At 48.9% G+C, this 25,821-nt stretch overlaps 1 protein-coding gene across 3 annotated transcripts in view; it reads right to left on the reverse strand.

The window, feature by feature from the left end:
- Positions 1 to 25,821, reverse strand: part of MYO5B (myosin VB) — a 337,450-nt gene that overhangs the window by 68,663 nt on the left and 242,966 nt on the right. For all 3 annotated transcript variants that reach the window (XM_042239477.2, XM_042239478.2, XM_042239479.2), the window contains exons 13-18: positions 19,379 to 19,501; positions 18,357 to 18,440; positions 9,240 to 9,380; positions 8,270 to 8,367; positions 3,535 to 3,621; positions 2,967 to 3,078 (exon numbers count right to left, since the gene is read on the reverse strand). In XM_042239477.2, coding sequence (XP_042095411.1) covers positions 2,967 to 3,078; positions 3,535 to 3,621; positions 8,270 to 8,367; positions 9,240 to 9,380; positions 18,357 to 18,440; positions 19,379 to 19,501 — 645 coding nt within the window. The remainder of the gene's footprint in view (positions 1 to 2,966; positions 3,079 to 3,534; positions 3,622 to 8,269; positions 8,368 to 9,239; positions 9,381 to 18,356; positions 18,441 to 19,378; positions 19,502 to 25,821) is intronic.

Genomic DNA, 25,821 nt, shown 5'->3' on the forward strand with positions numbered 1-25,821 from the left:
ACGACCGTCAGTCCTGGAGGGCAGGGGCCCCCTAGTCGGCTCCTTTGTAACCCTTACTGACCACTCTAGGGTAGTACATAGGAAGAATTCAAGAATTCAATACCCATTTGTGGAGTTAAAGAAAAAACACATTCAAGCTAATGATGGAGGAATTCCTACACGCCTCGCAGGAGGAGACCACCACTCCTGAGCAACCTCACGATGCAGCCCCTGTGCCCGGCTGCCCCGGACGAACAGCCTGCTGCCAGGCCTACACACCCCTTCATCACGGCTTCTCTGCTAATCACTCTGCTCTAGTATCACTTAGCACTTTCCTGGAAAGTGCAGGGAGCTGGCCTGTGCCCTTCTAGTATAATAGGTGACTTTGCCAAGTCTCAAACTTGCTTAAAGTCTCAGGTCACTTAGCAAGAGTACTAGCAGCTCTAGTGACCAGAAGGGGTGCCCCCGCATCCCCCAAAAGGGAAAAGACAAAGAAGGTTTCCAAGGAAGTCCTGAAGCACTGAGCCCCATTACATGTCTGAAAAGAGGAAGGGTGTTAGACGCTCAGCCCTGTTTGACTCCTTGTGACCCCATGGACTGTAGTCCGTCAGGCCCCTTCCTCCATCCCTGGGATTCTTCAGGCAAGAAAACTGGAGTGGGTGACCGTTCCCTTCTCCAGGTGATCTCCCCGACCCAGGGATCAAACCCAGGTCTGCTGCATTACAGCCGGACTCTCTACCGTCTGAGCCACCGGGGAAACCCACTCCTGTCTAGGAATGGCAATTACACACTGCGACACTGATTAATCAATCAGACTGATTCAGTGGTGATGTGATTTAGGTTGTGGGGGTTCCTGAGTCACTTTGGGCCATTTGTATCAGCTGTTTATGCCTCAGTTTCCTCATCTGTGCAATGGGGGTCATGTTTGTGTCTTTCTCTTAAGGCAGCGTGAAGATGAGATGGAGTGCGTGAAACAGAAAAATGTCTGACTTGTACTAAGGCTCAGGGACTGTGAGCCACCAGTGGCAGGTTTCATAGGGACAAGCTCATCTGTCACCCATGCAGCCACCTGCACAAACGAGCTCCTGTGATGTCCAGTGGCTGTGCTGGGAACACAATGACAGTGAGACCCTTGCCATTCAATTGTCCACAGTCTGGTGAAATGACAAACAAGCCCTTAACTACAATACAAGGGGAGGAACGCAATAATGGAAGACAGAAGTGGAGAAGTGTTGGCCAGTGACTAACTCCATCTGGGGGGGCCAGGAACGGGCTTCATGGCCCGGAAAGCATTTTAGAGCTCAGTTCAGAAGGAAAGAACCTGGCCAGACACGACAAAGGTGGGGAAAGCACTTCAGGCAGAGGAAACAGCACTTATTCACATACTTTAGGGGATTCACTGGTTCGCTCACACATTCCACAAATGCCTGGTGAGTGACACCTGTGTGTCAGGCTCAGGGCTCATAACTTAGGGGGAGTGTCAACGCAAAAGCCATCCTCTGCAAGAGAGGAAAAGACATCTCAAGCGCAGGACAGCACACGAGGGGCTCAAGGACTGCTGGACTGAGGAAGGCAGGAGGGCGGGGTCAGCGTGCAAGCTGGGTGATGTTGAACCAGAGGCCCGAGCGCATCAAGGAGCGGGTCCGCACAGCAGCCCCTGGTTCTGCCGGCTGGAGGGGAGTGGGGTGGGGGACGCTGAGTCAGCCGGTCTGACCTGCGGCCCCTCCAGATCACCTTCTGCGTGGGGAGCAACGGTTCTACTGGAAGCATGGAGAAACCAGGGAAGGGAGAGGAAGAGTGGAACTATGGCCCCAGGGAAAGCAGGAGCTAGACCGAGGGCCAAGCGGGCTGCCGCGAGCCTTGACCACAAAAACAGGCCAGCTCCCGGTGCCAACAAAGGGGGAAGACTCCTGATGCTCTCTCTCGCCCAGGGTCCAGCTGACCCAGAACAGTTTTCTCACCGTGTAGAAAGAGATGTTGAAATGGAGACACTGGCAGACGTTCCACAGCACAAACCTCAATTAACCAGAGTCCAGTGGACCAAAGGCAACCTTCAGTTAAGAAGACTACCACCCTCATATTCTCTACAGAATGTTTAGCCCAGCATTCTGTACTATCTATAGCTATAGTCTTGAGCTGCTAAGACAACATTGTGCTCAGAGGGTGACTGTGTCACTTTTACAACATAACTTATGACTTTAAACTTGGTCATCTGGCAATGAACTATACTCCAAATGAACAGATTTCCCTAACAAAATGATACTAAAAATATTTTAAAGTTGATGCAATTCTCTTCCCTCTGAAAGGAAGATTCTCGATGTAATCTATCCCTTTATTGAGACCATTAAGTACCATACTCTGCTGTAATCGCTGAATGCTCTAGAACCAAGAAACACGCAAGGATCTGCCCCTCATCAAAGACCCCCAAGAGCTCAGCTGTCATTCTACAGCCCTAAGCATCAGCTGCAGAGTTCAGGTTGTTTCAGATAAAATGAAATCCACTGTCTTATTTAAAGCAAGCATCTGAGGTTGGGCCAGAGGCCGGCTCTGCGATGGGGAAGACACAGGAGGTGTGGGTATTTCCCCCTTGGCTGGCTTCCAGGCCATCCCTGCTTGGGCTCCAGATCAGAGCCCCGGCAGGTTCACCGGTACCAGCAGGCAGGCTGAGTGGTGGAGCCCCAAGCTTTGGGGAAGACAGGGATCCAGGCCAGCAGCTTGGGGCCTTATCATGACCCCTAAAGCACTGTATAAACAATTTCATTTTCTATGGGAGCTGTGACGTGGGAAAGGCTGGGAATGTCTCCAGGCAGGTGAAAAAGGGGCTTTTCCTTTACAGTCCCTGATGCAGGAAAATGGATGAACATCTCAGATGACAGTTTAGGTAAGAGGGGTGAGGACCACTAAGGCAGTTAACACCCCATCCCAAATCTCAGGGCACCGCAGCTGAGCCTTCCCTGGAGCCGGGGTCGGGGATGTGCCCAGCTCACCTTGATGAGGCTCTCCAGCACAGACCTGCAGATGGCCTTTTTGTCTGCATTGGCGAGGTCTTTCTTCTTGACCAGCACCCGATACCGGTTGAAGAAGTCATGGTAGGACCACCTGGAGAGAAAACCGGTGCGTCAGGGACACGTCCTGCCTCTCGGCCATACAAGGGCCCTGGATGATCTCAGACGGAGCCCCAGGGGGTCAACATGTCCAGCACAAAGCCCTTCTCGGAGCAGCAAAACGTTCCGGGGCGTTTTGTTCTCCCTCGATGCTGAGAACTTCAGCATGTAGCTGAGTTAAAGAATCATGACAGGAAAAAGGATTTTGGAGGCTCTGCTGCTGGGAGGGTTGACCAGCTCGCTGCTCAGACTAACGCCAAGCTGAAACCTGAAAAGCTGTCCAGGAGGATATTACTGTTGACACCCATACTTCCTAGGACAAACAGATTCTTTCGTCTGTCAGCACCCTGCTTGAGCCCTCAGCGTTGGGGACCGTTTTTGGAGGCCCTGTCTCTGGCTGATAGCACATAAGGTGGTCCCCTGGGGAGGCAGGCCCCAGGAGGTGCAGTACCTGGATGGGTAGCCGGCCGCACTGATCCGGATGGTCTCCAACACACCGCAGGCTCGGAGCTGCTGCACTGCTCTCTTTGAGTTAAAACTGCAAAACACAAGACAAGCAATGAGAGGCCACAACGGCAAAGAAACAGAACAGGGGAGAGAGAGAGACCACCCCTTCCTGCACCGAGGTATAGGCATTGTGCACCTGGGAGCTCAAGTCCAGGGGCCAAGCGCAGGCTAGAGGACAGCGACTGGCAGCACCTGAGCCGTCTCAGTTCTGTGCGCGTTCTCACCCTCACCTGGACTACTCCTCTTATTTGCCTCCCTGCACTCTGGCCACCCTCCCAAACTCATTCCTGCCTCCTCTGCAGAGCCTAGACAGTGCATTAAAAAGCAGAGACATCACTTTGTTAACAAAGGTCCGTATAGTCAAAGCTATGGTTTTTCCAGTAGTCATGTATGGATATGAGAGTTGGACCACAGAGAAGGCTGAGCACCAAAGAATTGATGCTTTCAAACTGTGGTGCTGCAGAAGACTCTTGACAGTTCCTTGGACTGCAAGGAGATCAAACCAGTCAATCCTAAAGGAAATCAATCCTGAATATTCATTGGAAGGATTGATGCTGAAACTGAAGCTCCAATACTTTGGCCACCTGATGAGAAGAGCCAACTCCCTGGAAAAGACACTGATGATGGGAAAGACTGAAGGCAGGAGAAGGGGACAACAGAGGATGAGATGGTTGGATGGCATCATCGACTCGACGGATTTAAGTTTGAGCAAACTCTGGGAGATAGTGAAAGGCAGGGAAGCCTGGCATGCTGCAGTCCATGGGGTTGCAAAGAGTTGGACATGACTGAGCGACTGAACAACAGAGCCTTCCCTTATTATTATTTCTATAGACAGGGGCATCTGTCTTAACTCAGTGGCCAAATCATATACACTTAGCACCTCAAGCCTGAGTTGGCTCCCAAGTTTAAAAGGGGAGTTTCAGGCCACGCAGACCTGGGTCTGAATCATGATGTGGTCACTTTCAGCTGCATGTGTGATTTGGGGCACATAACACACCTCCGTGTACAGCAGTAACCTCCTCTCTAAGGTGGGGAGAGTGGAAGTGTCCCTTTTAGAGGGTGAGTGTGAAGATTAAGTGTAACAGCCCATGAAAGCAGTGAGGCCAGCGCCTGGCACAACAGATAAGGTCACGCATGCTATGAGCTTCTGTCATGAGAGCTGCCCAAGAATCACACAGATAAAGAACTTTATCTTCTTGTCTTTAGATAAGAAGCCATGACGTCAGCAACTCATCCACCCTAAGGTGCTAAGTTTAGTACTGAAAACCCCATTTTTAATTCTAACACCTATCCTGAGTAGGACACTGGAGGTAAAAGTCAGACATGGTCTGGATTTTCTTAAGTATCTGCACTTGAAGAGGGGAGACGTGTATAGAGGTGGTAAAGTACAAATGAAAGTGTTATTCACTCAGTCATGTCTGACTCTCTGTGACTCCACGGACTGTAGCCCACCAGGCTCCTCTGTCTGTGGAATTCTCCAGGCAAGAATACTGGAGTGGGTAACCATTCCCTTCTCCAGGGGATGTTTCCTACCCAGAGATTGATTAAACCACAAGGCATCATGTGATAAACATGGTAAAAATGCTGAAAGAAACTGGAGGGAAAGATGCTGGGGTTGGCTGGGGTAATCAGGGAGTCTTCACGGAGAAAGAACTAAGCTGACCCTGAATCAATCACCATGATTCAGGATGAGGAATAAATGTTCTTTTTCTTTCTGGCTGTCCGGAAGCTCGGCTATAGCCGGATGCAGAGTGAGCCCCCTCCAATGACGTGGGGACCTGGCTCCACCTCCGCAGTTACCTGCCCCCTAAAAGGCTGCTGGCTCCCACCTACTGCCTGGGGCTCTGCGGTGCTGGGCAGGTGCATGCGGGACCCTGAGGCACTCAGCACCACACACTGCTGAGACCAGCCCACTGGCTTTCAGGAAACCTGGCCGGTTGCTCCGACGATGATCCCACTCCAGAGGATCGCACCTGCTCAGGGCCACCTCCTCCCTGGACACTTCCTGTTCTCTTGCCTCTATATCGCTGCAGTTCCCACAGACCCACTGACAGTCACTCTTAGGCTGTCCCCAGCTATCTGGGGCTGACAACTCCTTAAGAAGACGACTATGTCTTCACTCATTGTGATTCCACTGTCCTAGCCCAGTGCCCAGGAGAGATGGCTTCTGAACAAAAGAAGCAGCAGAAGGAAAGACTTTTTATCAAATAGAAGCATTTAGTGCAAGACAGCAGTCTCCACTGGGGAAAATTTTGCCACCAAGGAACATTAACGTTCTAAGATGCCCGCCGTTAGTTGTCACAGTGGTGGAGGTGTCACTGGCATCCAGGGGGCAGAGGCCAGGGAAGCCGCTACGTCTCCTCCAGTGTACAGGACAGCCCTGCAGAAAACCATTACTTGGCCCAAATGCCCACAGTGCTGAGGCTGAGAAAACCCAGCTTTAGGGGAGGGGGAGGAGGGATACAGCACTTTGATTCCAGAATTATCAATAACCTCACAGATTTTCATGACATAAATTTTTATACTGGTCATAAATAATCCTCATTATCTCGCTGAAATTTTTCATCAGGATAACTTTTTTTTTTTTTTTTTTTGCCACAATTAACAGAGGAGGAAATGAAACGAAGAGGGCAAGGGCCTCGCTCGGGATGAGCCAAACAAATGGTAGCCAAGAACGCAGGCTTTCTGACTTGGTTCTGTAACCTCCCCCACTTTATTGGGAGGAAGACTTTGGTTCTGAAGGTAAAGGAGGCTCCTAGACTCGCACGTCCCTTTGAGAGTCCCAGGGGCTTCTCTCACGTGGGAGGAGAGACTCAGCGTGAGAACTCGGCACACGGTAGGCGCCTGGTTCTGATAGACGCATTGCCCAAGGTCAGGCCAGCTGCGGGCAGAGCTCGTGGCATTCCCACATGCTCCACTCCCGGGCCCAGCACGCCACTCGTGTCCTTCACACGTCATCTACGTCTTTCACACCTGCTGCTTTCCTAACAGCCTCTCTTTTTCTGGAGGCGTCTGGTAAACAGATTCACATGGGGGGATTTCCTGAGCATGTCTCGGGAACTTGGAGGAAGGGAGAAGAGTGGACAGTCAGCCAGCTCCCGAGGAGACTGATTCGACGCTGTCTTCCCAACCTTTTCCAGGACGAGGCCCCTGAGAGTGGAAGTCAAGCTTTATTAACTGATATGAAATATAGAAGGCAGTGTAGATATTCATCCTGAGAGTTGGAGTTGCCAAGATAAATTATTTCACAGAAAGAAATTATGCCAGGACCAAAAAGGAAATCAGAAAGATGGGAAGGACTTGCTTGAAAAATGGAAAAATGTACCTCCTTTGGCTAGGGGGGAGAATAGCGCATGTGGAGGCTCAGGGGAGCAGGAGGAAAGGCCGCAAGGTGAGTGAGAGACCATTCTACAGGCGCAGGGCAGCACTCCAGGCAAGAAATGGAGAGACGCGGAGATAGGCCACAGGGGAAGGAAGGGACATGGGAGACCGTGGGAGAGATTGTCAGGCGGATTCCACAGGACTTCAACCACAATTGGATCCTAGGGATTAAGGGCCTTGCTGCCCAATATGGTAGCCACCAGCCACCTGTAAGTAACTAAAATGAAATTAAGACTTTGCTGTCTCAGTCACCCTGGCCACACTGCAAGAACTCAGGAGGCATGTGTGACCACGTAGGTCACTGCAGATTTACCAAACAATTCCATCACGGCAGAAGGTTCTACTAGACGGTGCTGGTCCAGAGGGACCCTTAGGTTTCTGGTTTGGAAGAGCCAAGTTTGGTGGGTGGATGAGATGTCAGGAAATGCTTATGCCATTTACTGTGACAGAGACCGAATAAACAGGAACCATTCAGGGGGGCGGGGAGGATGAGTCTGGTTTCAGACATGTTGAGTGTGAGGAGGCCAGTGAAGTCACAGCAGACTGGCAGAAATGCCAGGTGGAATCAGCACAACCCAGAGACGACAGAGATGCTGAAGAGTCATTGTTAACCAGACTTGAGGGAGGCCAATCACGGCTGGATGGCATCACCGACTCAATGGACCTGAGTTTGAGCAAACTCCGGGAGACGGTGAAGGACAGGGAAGCCTGGCGTGCTGCAGTCCATGGGGTCACAAAGAGCCAGACATGACTGACTGAACAACAATAACAGCAAACCATATGAGTGGGGACAGAAATGCAAGGAAAATTTCAAGGCAGGAGTAGTGGCAGAATGTGGGTCAGAGAGAGGGGAAAGTGAGCAAGTGTGGATGACTCCGGAGGCAGAGAAGAGGGGGTGTGAGACACGGGACCGTCTGCACGTCTCATCACTCGATGCACCACGTGAGGTTACGCTTCCTCAGTCAAAAAACCTTCCCTGACCACTCCCATCTCTGAACGGAGCAGCTGCTGTGAGATGCACTCATGTCCCCATTTAACGGCATACTTCTAACTGGCTCTCTGCTTCGAGGGCACCCTGACCATCACTGTAAGCAACGTGAGATCGGGGAGCTGGCCCTTCACGGCCCCCAGTTCTCCAGACAGCAGCCAGCTGGGGTCCATACTCTGCACATAAACCACCGGCGGTTGGGTTGGGGGCGGGGGCGGCAGCTGCAGGACCTGCCGCTCATCCCACCAAGGCCCACAGACCCGTGGGGCTGTGCCCGCCCCGCGCCCTTGGTCTTCGAGGCGACACTCACCGGAAGGGCAGCTTCTCATCGTTGGGCTTGATGCAGCGGACGTAGTGCGGCGTCGTGGCGTTCAGCGTCTCCATGAGCAGGTGCAGGGAGGAGCGGAACTGGGGAGACAGAGGTCGGCGCCCCGTGACCTACTCCTGCTCAGCTTTCGTGGTGAATCACGAACGTCCAGGAGCACCCCCAGACTGGGAGTGGGAGCTGTCAATGCTGTTATCACTTCATTACTGCTTTAACGCAGGGCAGGGAGACCCCCGGGGACCTGGGGGCGGACTCCAGCTCTGACGCTGCTGGGCTACTTGGCCAACCCCCAGACCTTCCCACATCCCAGCAACAGGCTCCACAAAGCACCTGCGGAGAGACCTCCTGGGGGCGTTTCACTCAGCACCCTGATCAGATGAGATGAGGAGAGCAAGGGCCAAGAGTGTGAGAGGGACCGTCACGTGGCTAGAGGCCCTGCTGCCCTGATACAGGGTGCCTGGGTGGCAGGCTGGCAGTTACTGCCTTACAGGACGCGCCCAGAGCAGATATCTACCAAAGCATGAGGGTCAGTGGTTGCCAGGGCTCAGCAGGCACTCTGCTTTCCTGGGAGACATGCTGGATGTCAAGGCTCACAGCAGGAGCCGTTTCTCAATTTCGAGTCCCCAGGCTACTGATCCCGCCCTCCCAGACTGTAGCCCTAGCCCTCCAGGCTCACCTTCAGGTGTCTGTGGTCCTGCGATGTGGTCCCCCCAAAAGGGATCAGACACTCCACATGGGGATGGAGCCCTCCCCTCTCTCCCCTTCCAGTCCCCTGTAGTGAAGGTTTTGCACCTTCCTTCTTCAAAGGGCACAGAAGGACCAGGCTGAGGGCTGGGGATGCGGATACCGAGGCCACTCGGGCCCCCCTCTGACTCTGCCCCTCCATCCTTCATTTCCAGAGAGGCAGTCTTGCCTCACGTGCCAGGCTCCACAGCTCTGGGGCCTGGGGGCTAACCTGGTAACCCACGGTTTTCTTGTGCTCCTTGTTGGAGGCTTTCATGGGGCGTCTGGAGGGGCGAATGTTGATCTTGGAAGAAGCGGTGGTGGCGGGAGCAGAGTCTTTGCCATCATGGAACAAGTCAGCCACCAGCGGGAACTAGAAACAAACAGAGGAAGAAGATGGAGAACAAGAGCTCTTGGACTTTATGCTGCTTGCAGTCTTTCCAAGTAGCCTTCCAATACACACCAGAGGGAACTGCAAACACATGTCCACACGAACACTTGCACACCAGTGACTGTGGCAGCATCATTCCTAGTAGCTACAAAGCAGGAACAATCCAAATGCCCATCAATTGCTGAACGGATAAACAGAATGGGATGTATACACACAACGGAATATTACTCAACAGTGTCAAGGAATGAAATCCTCGTTCATGCTAAAACCTGCCTGAACCTTGGAAACACAAGTGAAAGAGTCAGACACAACAGACCACATAGTGTGTGATTCCATTTACTGGAAATGTCCAGGGAATAGAAGGTAGTTTAGAGTTGGCCGAGGGGCTGGGGAAATGGGGAAAGTAGAATGACTGCTAATGGGGACAGAGTTTCTCCTTGGAGTAATGAAAATATTCTTGAATTTACCATGGTAATGGTTGTACAACTTGGTGACTATACTCAAACTACTGAATTATACACTTCAAAAGGGTGAACTTGGGGTATAAGAATTATATTTTAAAGAAAGGAATGGAAAAAAGTAATTTCACCAGGAAATCTCACATAACCTTCACCTACAAAGATGGGCAAAACTTCTTTCCTTTCTGGAGTGGTAGAAGGCAGCTATGGTCTAATAAAGCTGTTTAAAATTTTCCACACTTATTATTACTGCATCTTATAAAGTTATTTAACTTAAGCCTTAATTTCTTCATCAGTAAAATGGGAATAAGGATGGACTCGCTATATGGAGTTGCTGTGAGACTAAGTAAGATAACACACTGTGTACACAGGGGTGAAGGCCAGGCCAGGCACGGGGCAGGTGGGACAGAGTCCCAGCTCTCAAGGCACTGGTTGTGCCAGCATCCCTTGGGGAAGTGGATGCTGGGGACAGAATCAAGGGTTGGAAGGCCACTACCACTGCCTGCAGGTGGGGAGGGCACACAAGGAGGAGCCGGGCCCCGCCCTCTAACCCTGAGCCACTCCCACCCCAACGAGGCTCAGACACTTGTGCTCAGGCTCTGGGCTCTGCTTCCTTGTGTCCATGCATCTTTCTTCCCATAACTTCCTCGTGTCCATGCACCTTTCTTCCCGTAACTCCCATTAACATGGTGCCTCCCATCTCCTCCTGCCAGTTCTGAATGTCTGAGTCTGCCTTCTGGGGGCTCTGAAATCCGATCTCAGTGCCCCTCCCACTCACTTTGCTGTAACTTAAGCCACTTTCCTCCAGCCCGCTGCCTGCTTTCCCCACTGTGTTCTCTTCCAGCACCTTTCACTGTTCCGCCTTCCTGTACTTCTCTCCTCTGAGTTGCAGATTCCCTAAAACCTCATCATCGCAATTTAACTCTTCTAACACTCATTCCCTGGACAGTGTCCTCTTGTGCCCGTGGCTTCAACTATCCCCTTCAAGCCCATCTCTCCATCTCGATCTTCCACTACTGTGGAAGATCTGAGTGGATCACAGTTCCAACCCTCTGCTCAATATCCTCCTCCTCACTCTTAGTGTTCCACTAGAAGCTCCAAGTTCAACACAGCCCAAACCACTACTACCTGCTGTCTTCCCAAATTTAGATTAGAGATCCTGCCATCACTCTACCTCTCACCCCAATCAATCACCTAGTCTGTCCATGGTTGAGCCTCAGCAGTCCTTTCTTGATCAACCAGAATGCCCCTGTCCTAGTTCAGGCCCACCTGAGCGCTCTCCCAGGTCACTGTAGTCATCTACAAACCTTGAGTGCCCACCTCCAGGCATATCCTTCTGCAAACACGTTCGACCCCACAGCCAGTCTTAGAGTTTTCTCTCCATCCAAAACATACCCAGTAACCCCTTGTTTACAGACTTGTTGGTCCTCACTGTCTACAGCAAAGAGCCACCATCACACATATTAACTGAGACCAGGGGGAGTGGCAGGAATAGAGGGGCTGATGGAGGTGGGAGAAGTCAGTCCATAGACTGGGGCCAGAGCCAAGGCACACGTGAGAAAGGGTCACGTGCCCAGTCAGAAAGGCACCTAGAAGTGTCCGCAGGGAAATGACTGATGGGAGTCTGAAGCCAGGGTCACATTCTAAAGACAGCAGTGATTCCGTCTGCCAAGCCCGAACGATACCAAAGTGATTAAATTATTCTAATTCACATACTTTCAGAAGTGGACTTCCAAGATGTTTGGGTCTTCGGTAGAAGTTACCAAGAGTATGACTATACCGTTGGAGAAGTCTAATTTACAGAAATCATTATTAGTAGCTTTTTCTGTGAAAAATCTGTTAACTTCTGAGGTCGGGAGCTTGTATCAGAATCACAGAAGGAACTCTGAAATCAAATGCAATAATAAGAGTATTTTAAAATTTAAGCCCCTTTCTCCTGCTGCCATCAGAAAAGCTATGCCTTTTATTTATTTGATATATTAAAGGATTTATAAGTTAAGAACAAAAAATGAAAACTTCTGTTCAAGGCAGATTTTAATCTACACAGGCACTGTGCCGTAATTGAAGAACAAACACAACCAAGCCTGCAGGATTTGTACTGTACTTTAAAAGCGATGTTTTCGTTGTTAGGTCCCCGCTATCGAGACTGCATCTGGAAGTGGTCAGGTCTCTGGGATGGAGAAGAAGATGAGTTTGTTGGGACCATAACACTAGCAGGGAGGGGCGGGCTTTACGTTCTATTCAGAACTGATGTTACAAACTCAGTGAACACACAGAGACATCTAGCTTAACCACAAGAAGGAATGGCCAAGAGGCACCTCATTTAACCTCAGGCTACAGGCAACAATAAAAGACCAGGCAGATACCCCACCACCCCACTCCCCAGGGCAAGGGGCTGGGCCAGACGGGGACCTCCTTGTCCCCAGAGTGTCCCAAAGTCTCAACGAAAGGTAGTTACCAAGCTCTTGTTTAAAAATGGATTCATGCAAAAGGAACACATTTCTGGGTGAGAGAGAGCTGTGTTTTGTTGTTGTTTTTAATTGACTAACTCCAGCTCTGCTTTTCAAACAACCAGAAAGTCTATTTACCAGCCCAGGAATGGAAGCACTACAATTCACCTTAGGGCAGTCCTCAGAAACAGGATCCACCTGGGCCTTTCTAAAAACCTGCTCCCTTCAATCTTGAAAATACTGAGATAAAACCTTCAAACAAACCAAGCACTTCCCTGATACTGCTGGTCACTTATTTCAGTGTCAGCAGGCACTGACTTTGGTGTTCTCTGCTACTCAAGTCTATATATAGATATCAAAAGCCTGAGGCAGATCTGTTTGAAAAGGGATTAAAAGAAATAGGAAAACACTTTCTAAAGACCACTTGAGGGTTTAAGAAAAATGTCAATTACAGGTATCTACATAGCTGTTACCTTGGAAATCACAGCTATTCACTTCCGTTTATATGAACATTGACTATCTTTTCTTGAAAGCAGACACGTGCAGCTAAAGTAAGACACAGTACAATGACCATTTGATTGGAATCTCTAGCTTCGAGTCTTATCTTTAAAAGCTCTCACTGTAAACATAATAACAAACACATTTTCTTTTCCATCAATTCTTATATATGGTAAATGCTACCCTCCAGGTGGAAAAAATTTTTGAACTTTTAGGTAAGAAATACCCTGTTTAATATTCATTGGAAGGACTGATGCTGAAGCTCAAACTCCAATATTTTGACCACCTGATGCAAAGAACTCACTCATCTGAAAAGACCCTGATGCTGGGAAAGATTGAAGGCAGAAGGGGACGACAGAGGATGAGATGGTTGGATGGCATCACTGACTCAACAGACATGAATTTGAGTAAACTCCGGGAGCTGGCGATGGACAGGGAGGCCTGGTTGCTGCAGTCCATGGGGTCACGAAGAGTTGGACACGACTGAGCAACTGAACTGAACTGACTCTATTTAAAGGGGTTTTAAAGGGTATTTGGAGGAAAAGTCTCAGCACTTTTTTTCAAGAAGCGGGACCTTTCTGTATTGCCGAGAACGATCATATTGTTTTCCTAACTAAAGTTCTCTCTTACAGTTATCTGTTTATTCTAAGTATTGGGAGAGGCTTTATAACTACCAGCAGAAACTGATTTTAAACAGGAAGCCTTCCAAAAACACTTCAAAGCTAATGTTTCATAGTATGCTGACTCAAAAGCTATTATATAACAACTTTTAAAAATGTAAAGCAAATGTGCTTGCTCAAAATGAAACGTGTGTGTACCCTGGAAGGAAGCTAGTTGTGTAGAAAGCAATGGAATGTATGTGTCCTTATCCTTGAGCTGAAGCTGAGGGAGAAAGACGACAGGGGATGGGGCGGGGCGGGGGGGGGGCAGGTCAAGATGGTGTTTGGACCTTGTCAGAGCATCCTGACTCTTGGACCTCAGGGACAGGTGCAGCCCATTGTAGGCAGTCTGGGCTCAAATGGTCTGCCTGGCCTCAGTACCACACTGGTCTTGAGATCCTGTCCGCTGGGATGGTGTGGAGATGGTACCAGCAGGGTCTGCCTGGGAACACGGCCCAGAACGGCCCTTGCTTTCCAGCACCTGCCGGCATGTACCCTGGACCCACTGCCCAGCCCTTTGACCTGAACTCCGTGGGGCCCTGGAACAGGAAATCTCCAGAAGAAAAAATTCTCCCTTCGAGATTCCCCCACCACCTCGATTTATAAATTTTATCGCTTTTTACAATAAACACTAAGAAGAAAAACCCTCCATCTTTAGAATCTAAAACAAATCAGTCTGTTAACCTGAAGTCATGTTTTAAAAGAGGCATCTCTCCACTTAAATCTCTATTTATAGCTTTCTGATAGCTAAGGAAGAACTTAGCTGTATTATAGCCTCTTAGGCAGCATAACTGGCTTTACTAATTACATTCTCATTAACACCATTTTATTTCACTGCTCTTGGTGAGAGCTCTTCAAACAGCCTTTTGGCTGGCAGGGTACCTGGTTATCTTCCATCCCATCCTGACTAGTTTTTCACACTGATTTGTTAATTTCTTACCAGGGATGTCACACAAAAGGAAAAAGCTAATAGGTCTCTTCCCAAATAAAAATACCTTTAAGTAAAACCATGAATTTGCCTACAGGATGTAAGAGTTTTGCTCAGTGAGAAGAAAACCAGTAAAAGGGTGGGCATTAACTGGATACCATAGGCTTGTATCTTTCCAGGTCTTTTTCTCTCTCTGCTTTAAGTGTATCCTAGAAACATAAATTTTGTGGACTGATGTAAAAAACAATTTAAAGAAAATGATAGAGGCTCAGTGAACTCTGAGCTTTAAAAATGCTACAACGACAGATGCTGCCAGTGGTACCCACCTGTCTGAATGATTTAAAGCACATTTCTAATCGCTCTGATTGGCAGCTGTAGTCTGTGGAGATCCCATCTATAGGTTTATAGCAACACACTGTTGATTTCTGCTTTCCATCTCCTGGGATGTCTGAAATGGGCTGGAAGGCATCCAGGGTGGAGCATTCTCAGCCCTCCTCTTACTGGGGTCTAGGGGGCCTGGGAGCCCCTCTCAGTTAAATCTTTAAGGGTTGCTGGTCATCATCACAGCATCTCTGAGGGTTTGCTGGGATGGGAGCAGGAGGGCCTGGCAACAACGTCTTTGGTTTCTTTAGAAATGTTAGCTGGTAAAGGGGAAAGCTAGAGTTGTGGTAGGTGGACAGTGAAGAGAAGGGAGTTGGTACCTTTTAAGAGTGGGCTTCCCTGGTAGCTCAGCAGTAAAGAATCTGCCTGCCCATGCAGCAGATGTGAGCTTGATCCCTGGGGTGGAGAAGATCCTCTGGAGGAAGCAAATGGCAACCCACTCCAGTATTCTTTCCTGGGAAATCCCATGGACAGAGGAGCCTGACAGGTTACAGTCCATGGGGTTGCAGAAAGTCGGACAGCTTAGTGACTAAACAAGAACAAACCTTTTAAGAGCATATCACAGAACCATTTTACACTCCAATTTAGCAATACTGCTAGACTTTTGAAGGGCATACTCTTTGAACTGTCGATTCCATTTCTAATAATTTACAGGCAGACACAACTATACAAGTAAGCAAAGATATATGTAAAGGGCATTCCTTGCAGTGTTATTTGAGTTGGCAAAATATCAACAATTTTTTTAAAAAAGAAAAGAAGTGGATATGTACTCATATGAAAAATGGCCAAGAGATCACAGTGAGTGAAAAGTGAGAGAGGACTGTGTATAACGCCATTCATTTCAATTTTTAAAAGATGTACCAGTATATTTGTATCATCAGAACAGGAATGCATGAACAGAAAGATCAGGAGTGGGAGAGAATACTTCTATTTTATATATTTCTAAACTATTTGAATTTTTTATGAGCCTTTATTTCATTTCTAATAAAAATTCAGTACACCCTATCTAAAGTGATACACCTGTTTAGAAAAGAATGAACACCAGGCCTGAGACTGCCATCCTAGAGAGGCCTGCTTACAAGACACATGCTTGGCTGGTGTCTGGAAACGTGGATTTGGGGAGGGTCTTTTGCAGTCCCTGATAAGAACGGCTCACTGAGCCTAAACTGTTTACACCAACAATATTGTTTTTGCTGAGCCAACCTGCTTTCCTGCTGCGACTCTGGAACTGGTACGTGCTAGGCAAAGGGTGCCAACACCACTGGCTACCAGTAGGGAACCCTGAATGCGCAGGCTCAGGTGAGCTTCTCTGGTAAATAGTTGCCAGGGATCATCACAAGCTTCCCAGGGGGCGCTAGTGGTAAAGAACCCGCTTGCCAGTGCAGGAGACATAAGAGAAACGGGTTTGATCCCTGAGTCGGGAAGATCGCCTGAAGAAGGGAATGGCAAAACACTTCAGTATTCTTGCCTGGAGAATCCCATGGACAGAGGAGCCTGGCGGGCTACAGTCTATGGGGTTGCACAGAGGACATGTGGGACACGATGGAAGTGACTCAACAGTGGCAGCAGATATCATCACAAGGCGCTACTGTGGAAAAGAAGCATATTCAGCAGGACCGCCCCACTCCGTCCTCCCCTGGGCAAGGACTCCTGAAGCTCGCCCCTGGTTTCCATGTCTGTCACCCCAGGCACCTTCTCCCTTGCTGATGTGCCTTATATCCATTTGCCATAATACATCATAGCCATGAGCACTATGGTTGAGACTCTTCCTAGCAAACGGTTCAACTTGCGGGTGACTATGGGGACTCCCAGCACATTCCTATTATTCTTTTCCATAGAACCTTCTTCCTGACCTTCACAGCATCACCAAAACTTATGATCAAACTGTATATCTTTTCACTTGACTGTAAGATCCGTGAGGTTAACTACACGTACTTGTTACCACTATATATCACACAAATGTTTAATAAAGTTTGTTAAATAAAAATAAGGAAAAAAATCTCAGTGGCTAATAACAGATAATCCGCTGGAGACAAGAGTGTGAGAGATTCCCTTCTAGATACTGGGATCCCCGAGAGACACTCAGACTAAGACAAAAATCAATGGCAGAACCAGACTCTGCACTTAACAGAAAGAACCCGACACTCTCCCCCAGTCCCTCATTTGTGCTCCTCCCCGACAGGAGAAGCCTGTCACAAGAAAGAAAGTTTCTTAGCCCTCTAGAGCCGCTGTCACAGGAACAGGAGGTCACAGGCCTCTACTTCTAAGACGCACCGGAGGAGGAAACGTGCTCCTCAGGGCTAAAACCGTCCACTTCCGCTCTCTCACTGTGGTTCCCCTCCCATCTCTCACCTTTCTTGCAAAGAATGGAAAAAGTCACGTTAACCACCATGGACTAGAGGGCTGGACACTTGGCAAGGCAAGGGGTTAATCTCGCATTGACGTGCACACTTATCCAAAGCAAGTTTGTCTCAGTGATGACTAACTCTCTAGATATGGGGAGATGACACCGGCCGGAGTTTGCCCTGGGCTGCCCACATTGCTGGTAAGGACTCAAATCCTCCCTAAGACCCTGGCCTCGGGGCCACATGATTTACCTGCCTCTAGATGCCTGGGTCCATCCTCAGGGTGTATTTTCTGCACTCCATCATCTCAACCCTACGGCATTCATCTACAGCTTATCACAAAGAGACATTAATCTGCCACTGGTAGTGTTATCAGGCCTCCGCAGTGAGTGCTGTGCCACGTGGTCTGGGAGAAAGCCTCCGAACTCCTGGAGGGTCCTTTCCTGGGTGTCCTCTGAAGGGCTGTGGCCAGCATTAGTGCCTGCCTCCAAGCATCGGCAAGGGAGCTCCCGGGACCAGCAGGGCTTGTTGCTTTCCCAGCCCAGGCCGCCTCTCCCTTCAGTTACTGTAGGCTTGCTTGTTCACCTGCCCACTCCCAGTCTATAACAGAATGCAAATGCCTACAGGTATATTCAGGGCCGCACCTCCCCAGGTAGGTGCTTGATAAATGTGTTTAAGTCAATCGGTACTTTGTTCCTTCTACCTGTAGAATGGACACAATATTTGCTGCCTTTTTGTTATGCTCATGAGAAGGAAACAACTAAAGTTTTGGAGATCCTAGAAAGCAACATTCCAGAACTGTAGATATAAGGGTCCCCTGAATCCTACTGCTCCATTTATGTTTCTGGCCGTAGGGAGGTTCCACAGACTGCTAGCAGAAATCAAAGGCGCTGAAACCAGGGTCTGAAGGGATTTAAGTACTTTTACACCTGCTCCAAGGAGACGGAAGACAAATGACACAATGGACACCTGCAATGTCTCCACAGTTAGACTCACCATGACCCCTTCAGACTGGCCCCCTTTCCCACATCCCTCCACTAGCTGGTACCTTTTGCCGTTGCCTCTGCCATCCCTTGCTCCCTTCCTTTCATCAGGCCATCCTCAAATTCTCAGACTGAAACGACTGGCAGGCCCCTCACCCCCCAACCGTGATCCAGACTGGGGCTGGCACTGACCACACCCTGCCCGGCTCTGGCCTGGGTGCTCCGCTTCTGTCTCTCCACTTCCGGAGCTCTTTACCTTGCTGGCCTTCAGGATGTTGATCTGTTCTTCATACACGGTATCTCTGTTTTTCTCCAGAAAACCATCTGAAAGGTACTCCACCTGGGGCCACGGCCGGAAACAGAAAGGGTAGTTACCGCTCCTGCGTGACCCAGGGCCCTCACCAGCATCTCCACTGGTTTTATCTCATCCACAGCGTCTTCTGAAAAGAGCTGTGTGTACATGGGAAACTCATGGATGCTCTCATCTAAAATGTAAACCCAACATGTACTGAGATTTACAGAGAGGAAGTTGAATATTCATTTTGTGGAGAACCACATTCTTTTGCAGTCCATGGGGTCGCAAAGAGTCAGACACAACTGAGCGACTGAACAATAACAATATTGGTCTGGGCTTCCCTGGTGGTTCAGACAGTAAAGAATCTGCCTGCAATGCAGGCAGAGAGCCAGGTTCGATCCCTGGGTTGGGAAAATCCCCTGGAGTAAGGGAATGGCTACCCACTCCGGTATTCTTGCCTGGAGAATTCCATGGACAGAGGAGCCTGGTGGGCTATAATTCATGGGGTTGCAAAGAGTCAGACAGGACAGAGCAAATAACACATTGTTTCAAACATGAAGGAGCAAATAACACATTGATTCAAAAAGGAGTTCCCATAAGATGGCCTTGGACAGAAGGCTTCCTTTGGGTGCTCTAAATGCAGCTTGTCAGCCTCATGACAGATGTACTGAATTAGAACTTGCCTTTGAGCAAGACCTGGTGATGTACATGCACATGAAAATTTGAGAAGCCCTGGGCTACTGCACATGGAACACAATCCACATGGAGAAATTCGAAGTCTACACCAGCTGCTGGGCAATGAGCCACGTGGAGAAGGAACCACTCTTTCCTCTCTCAGGCTCCAGGAGGCTAGACAAGGCCCCACCCAAGAGACTCCAGGCTACTTACCTGACTTCAAAGGTCAGCTCCCTCTTAGCCCAAGAACCCAAAGTCCCCTGAGGGTGGGGCTCTCGGAGTGCTGAGCCCACCATGAGAAGACCCACCTTATCTGCAAAGTGGATGACAATGAAGGCCTTGTTGGACATGCGGGGTTTCTGGAAGTGTTGGCTGCCGGAGTGCCTGTCGTAGAGCTTCTGAGTCCAGTTCTGGTCGGTTCCTCTGGGGACCTGTGGATTCACAAAATCAGGGGTTTTGCAAAGAGGAAAAAGGAAGTCGAGAGTAGAGGCAGGGTGATGGAGTCTGCCAGGAAGTTAACCTCATCGAGGCTAGACTCAGCACTCAGACCCGGACCCTAACCGGATGTGGAAAGTAGACTCAACCATGGACACCTGGGATCCCACACAGCATGCTCTCAGCATGCCCTGCGTGCTGGCTCCTGTGGTGTCTACAGGCGTGCACTGAGCCTCAGGGAACCTGCCGGTTGGCAGATGCTGGAAGAGCTGGGAGAGGACGAGGGTGGAGGCGAAGGTTGCAAGAGCAGAATCACAACCCACGGGACAGAGCTGAAGATGCTTTTTCGTTCTGGTGGGGCCAGTGACTTCAGGGTCACGAACACATCACCCCATCTCCAGTCCGAGCTCCTGTTCGCTCAGGCCAACTCCTACAGCTGGACAGCTCGCCCTCTGTCTCATCTGAACACCAGTGTCCAGGCTCAGCTCAAGTCTGTCCTTTTCTCTGGAGCCTTTCTTGACCACCCTCGATCCCACTTTGGAATTCTTCCAGTTGAGTTCTTACACATGCGCTGTGCAACACTGTTCATCAGTTGTTGGTTTTTGTGTATTGTCTCGTCTCTATAAACTGTAAGTTTGTTGCACTTGAGAAATATGTCTGTTTTTTTCCTGCCCCTCAAAAAACTTAAAACTGGGTTCCAGCCACAAACTGGGTGCTAAGTACCTAGTGACTGAACTATGCAGTACTGATCTCTACCTCCCTCAAATTTACATTTAGTGATTTCACTCCATTAAGGATTCTGAAGAGCAGCCTCTTTCCATATCTTTAGAGATAGCTTCGAAAGTGAAAACGCATCATGCTTTGCTGAAAACAAAACACAGAGCCACTCTACCCACCTCTCAAATTATCAAAGATGATGGCACCTTGTCAAATATGAAGGTACCCCTCCTTCATTCTTGACCATCACTGCACACACCCTTTCCTCAGCTATGGGCTACCAATGACTTGCCCTTTCATTAGTTTAGCCTGTACATTTGGATCAGGCAGGGTTGAAGGTGACCCTTGCACTAGCCATTTAAAAAGGGCTTTGTTTAGTAAATTAATAAAACCTGTGCATATGAAAAATTGCTTACCCACTTGAAAACAAATTTCTCAAATACTTTGTAACCAAACAGATTTTTCTCAATATTCAACTTGGTATAACTGGTACTGAATATCCAGTGTTAAGTGCCACAGGATTTTTAAGAAAACTTTTTCTTCAAGGAGGCTATTAATTGCATTGGGCAGACAAAATAAAATATATTTAATTCCGCATTTTAAAATATATTGTTTCATATTTGTCTCCAAGCAGCTTGTGTTCAGAAACACCAGGTGTGGGGGAAGCAAGAGGCCAACCTGGCTGAGCTCCCAGGAGGTGAAAACAGAAGCACAATGGACCCAAACCTAGCAGACCTGGGGCAGACAGGACAGGAAGGACAGGACCACGATGAGAAGCCCCACCTGGGTCAGCACCTGCATTTGCCAGTATCCAGCTCATCTTATCTTGTCCATGAAACTGGACTTCTCAGCAGATTTCAGAATCCTACATATTCCCTAAATCAGACTCGCATGAATCAATGAGTAAGAGAGGCCCGAAACCAAGGTCATATATAAACATATTTTCTGACAAGGGTCGGTCTCTGTTCTCACCCCAATCCTTGACTAAAAATGAAGGCCAGCAGAAATTCATAGGAATGAAGAATCTCAGATAATGCTAAAAGCAAATGTCCAGAGAACTTATTGCCAGGTGATTTTCTATACATTTTATTATATTAACTCATTTAATCCTATGAACTAGGTATTAGTTTCTCAGTCATGTCCAACTCTCTGCAAACCCCATGGAGTATAGCCCACCAGGCTCCTCTGTCCATGGGCTTCTCCAGGCAAGGGTACTGGCGTGGGTAGCCATTTCCTTCTCCAGGGGATCTTCCCGACCCACGGATTGAACCTGGGTCTCCTGCATTGCAGGCAGATTTTTCACCATCTGAGCCACCAGGGAAGCTACTCCATACATTTTACAGGTGAAGAAACAGAGCAGTTAGGTAACTTGCCCCAGGTCACACAGCTGGCAAGCAGCAAAGCTGGGGTTCAAGCCAGGACAGGCTGGTTGGTTGACATGCTCCTCACTGTTTGGGCTTCCCTGCCCGATGAGAGTTTTAAAGGAGCCACAAAGGCACAGTCAGGTGGGAAGCAGTCATTTCCAAAAATCTTTCCAATAAGTAGGTTTAAAACAGGCATTGGAGACAATAAGCAAATCTTGTATTTTTATAAAATCTAGATTGCGGTTATCAGTAGCTTTGGAATATGCTGCAAATCAAATCCTTTTAAAAAAAAAAAAAGTATCTGCCAGCAGCTTCATGCAAGCTTTCTTCCTCTCCAAAGGCACTGGGCCAGGAGCCTGGACTCCAGCTCTGCCTTCATCTAGGTGGGTACTGTCCCTCAGGAGGTGAATCCCTCTGACCTGCTCTGCTGGCCACTGGTCACACCAAAGGTGAAGGCCACATCTAGATGAAACGTCTCAAATTGGCAAATGTTGTAGAGATAAGAAGTAGATCTGTGGTTGCCTAGGGCTGTGAGGGAATGGAGAATTTCTGCTAATGTTTATCTTTAGGGGATGATGAAAATGTTGTGAAATTCATGGTTTCACAACTCTGAATACACCAAAAAAACCCCACTGACTTGTGTATTTTAAATACGTGAGTTGGATGGTTTATTAATTCTATCTTAATAAAGCTGTTAAAATACATTAAACCTGATTTTACTCTTTGCTACTAAAATAAAACAAAAAACTGGGGGGTGGGGAATGAAATAATCCTTGGACTTACTAAGTCCCTCATCTCCAACAGCCTGGGGTATAAAACCTGTGGCCCAGGACAGCTTTTCACCAAGGCACTCCTGGAACCCTCGTAGGAATGTCTGGCTGCCATCACTGGCCTGAGACATCGCCTGGGGTTAAAGCCTGCCCCAGCCCAACAGCTGACAAGAGCTGGCTGATAAGGAGCCTAAAGTAAGTTATTCCACCTGTTTCTTGTCCCATCTTCCTGAGCCTGTGCCACCAAGACAGCCTTCCAGGCCTCCATCTCACTCCATCTCAGAACTCTGTGGGCTACCTGATGACTCCCACCCCTGGCGACCTCTCAGGTGGCCCTGCCTGCATCAGCCCTGAATCCTCCTGTGACAGCTGGGCCTCCAGGTCTCTGTTGCTCCAGGCAGAAGTGGCTCCTTCCTCCTCACCTGCAGCCATCTCCTCCTTCACTTTCCCACCTTCACAGAACACCACTTTCGCATGCTCAGCAAAACACTAAATCTAGACCAACCCAGAAGCAGAAGATATTAAGAAGAGGTGGCAAGAATACACAGAACTATACAAAAAAGATCTTCATGACCCAGATAATCACAATAGTGTGATCACTCACCTAGAGCCAGACATCTTGGAACACGAAGTCAAGTGGACCTTAGGAAGCATCACTATGAACAAAGCTAGAGGAGGTGGTGGAATTCCAGTTGAGCCATTTCAAATCCTAAAAGATGATGCTGTGAAAGTGCTGCACTCAATATGCCAGCAAATTTGGAAAACTCAGCAGTGGCCACAGGACTGGAAAAGGTCAATTTTCATTCCAATCCCAAAGAAAGGCAATGCCAAAGAATGCTCAAACTACTGCACAATTGCACCCATCTCACATGCTAGCAAAGTAATGCTCAAAATTCTTCAAGCCAGGCTTCAGCAATATGTGAACTGTGAATTTCCAGATGTTCAAGTTGGATTTAGAATAGGCAGAGGGGCCAGAGATCAAACTGCCAACATCTACTAGATCATTGAAAAAGCAAGCGAGTTCCAGGAAAACATCTATTTCTGCTTTACAGACTATGCCAAAGCCTTTGACTGTGTGGATCACAGCAAACTGTGGAAAATTCTTAGAGAGATGGGAATACCAGACCACCTGTCCTGGCCTCTTGAGAAACCTGTATGCAGGTCAAGAAGCAACAGTTAGAACTGGACATGAGAACAACAGACTGGTTCCAAATTGGGAAAGGAGTGCGTCAAGGCTGTATGTTGTCACCCTGCTTATTTAACTTCTGTGCAGAGTATATCATGAGAAATGCTGGGCTGGATGAACAACAAGCTGGAATCAAGATTGTGGAGAGAAATATCAATAACCTCAGATACACAGATGACACCACCCTTATGGCAGAAAGTAAAGAAGAACCAAAGAGCCTCTTGAAGAAAGTAAAAGAGGAGAGTGAAAAGGTTGGCTTAAAACTCAACATTCAGAAAACTAAGATCATGGTATCTGGCCCTATCACTTCATGACAAATAGATGGGGAAACAATGGAAATAGTGAGAGACTTTATTTTCTTGGGCTTCAAAATCACTGAAGATGGTGAGTGCAGCCATGAAATTAAGTGATGCTTACTCCTTGGAAGAAAAGCTATGTCCAAGCTAGACAGCATATTTAAAAGCAGAGATATTACTTTGTCAACAAAGATCTGTCTAGTCAAAGCTATGGTTTTTCCAGTAGTCATGTATGGATGTGAGGAATTGGACTATAAAGAAAGCTGAGCACCAAAGCATTAATGCTTTTGAACTGTGGTGTTGGAGAAGTCTCGTGAGAGTCCTTGGACAGCAAGGAGATCAAACCAGTCAATCCTAAAGGAAATCAGTCCTGAATATTCACTGGAAGGACTGCTGCTAAAGCTGAAACTCCAATACTTTGGCCAGCTAATGCAAAGAACTGACGCACTAGAAAAGACCCTTATGCTGGGAAAGACTGAAGGCGGGAGGAGAAGGGGACGACAGAGGATGAGAAGGTTGGATGGCATCACCAACTTGATGAACCTGAGTTTGAGTAAACTCCGGGAGTTGGTGATGGATAGAGAGGCCTGGTGTGCTGCAGTCCATGAGGTTGCAAAGAGTTGGACACGACTGAGCGACTGAAGTGAACTGAACTGAGACCAACCCAGCCACCCATCCTGTCCTTTCCCAGACCTGGGTGGCTGGCTGAGATCACACACCAGCTTCCCTTCCCTTCATCAACTTCTGCTGGTAACTGAGTATAACTTAGTATTAGTTCCAAAAAAGAAAATAAAATTCCAGGGTGAGCAGCACTTCTATAGATTAAGATGCTATGCCCAGATTGAAGGGGACTTTGACCGCGCCTTGACAGCAGCTACATACATCTCACTCTCTGATAGTCTCGGACCTCATATCTCTGCACTTGGTATTCCTCGTCCCTCCCTGGAGGGCAGCCTGTCCCCACCTCCTCTGTTCTCCTCGAACTTCTAACCCTGCTGCCTCTCAGCAGATGCCCCATCTCCTCCGTCACAGGGAAGCGGGCTGCCATGCAGGAAACCTCATATTTCTGCTCTACACTCAGAGATTCATCAGAACACAACGCCTCAGACCCTCCTCAGGGGAGGGAGCGCCTCTCCTCCTGGTTGGCCTCCCGAGCACACACCCCCTGCCTCCTGGGTACCAGGAGCTGCCCATCTTCCCTCTTCTGAATCCTCTCCAGCCCTCCCTCCCTCTCAGCTCCTCCTTAGGAGTTCAGACTCACCCCCCTCCACTACCTCACTCCTATTCACTCCTCCAGTTACCCAAGTCAGACTTCTGCCCAGACAAGTCCCTAGAAACTGCTCCAACCAACAATTGGCTGTCACGTGCAGGGCCATTGAGACCCTCACCGGCTGCCTCCCTCCTCAGAAGCGCTCGGCGTCTCCTCCTGGCCAGTGCTCAGCTGACTCCATGGTCTCTCTCCAGCTTACCTTTCACGGTTCTCAGGGAGCCCTGCTGAAAAGTCAGTCAACATCTGATCGTGTCTCTCCCGCTCTTCACTCCCTTCCATCCTCCAGACACCTTCGCTGGGCAGGCGAGGCCAAGTCTCCCATTCTTGATGGTTCCTGCTTCCCACCCTTGCCGGCCACCAGCATGGGCCCGGGACAAACCAGACCATCTCAGGTTCTGCAAACATGACATTCCCTGTGCCCAGGGCGCCTCTCCCCTCATGTGACCCCTGCTCATACAGCTGCTCTGGGGGCGCTCCCCCCTACCCCCTCCCTCTCATCTCAGTGTTTCCATTTCCCGTCAGCTCAGGAGATGTTCTTTTTGTTCGCCTGACCCCTCAGGGGCGCGCTGAAGGGAACCTGGGGTTTGTCAGGAGGATGAATGTGGGCGCCGCTTGCCCTCCGACCACCACAGGCTTCAAAGCTGCTCACACCCAGCCGCCCTAGGGCTGCATCTGGAGAAACCACAAGGCCTTGGTCTTCATCCAAAATCAGC

This window comes from Ovis aries, chromosome 23 (assembly GCF_016772045.2).
Source record: "Ovis aries strain OAR_USU_Benz2616 breed Rambouillet chromosome 23, ARS-UI_Ramb_v3.0, whole genome shotgun sequence".
NCBI lineage: Eukaryota > Metazoa > Chordata > Mammalia > Artiodactyla > Bovidae > Ovis > Ovis aries.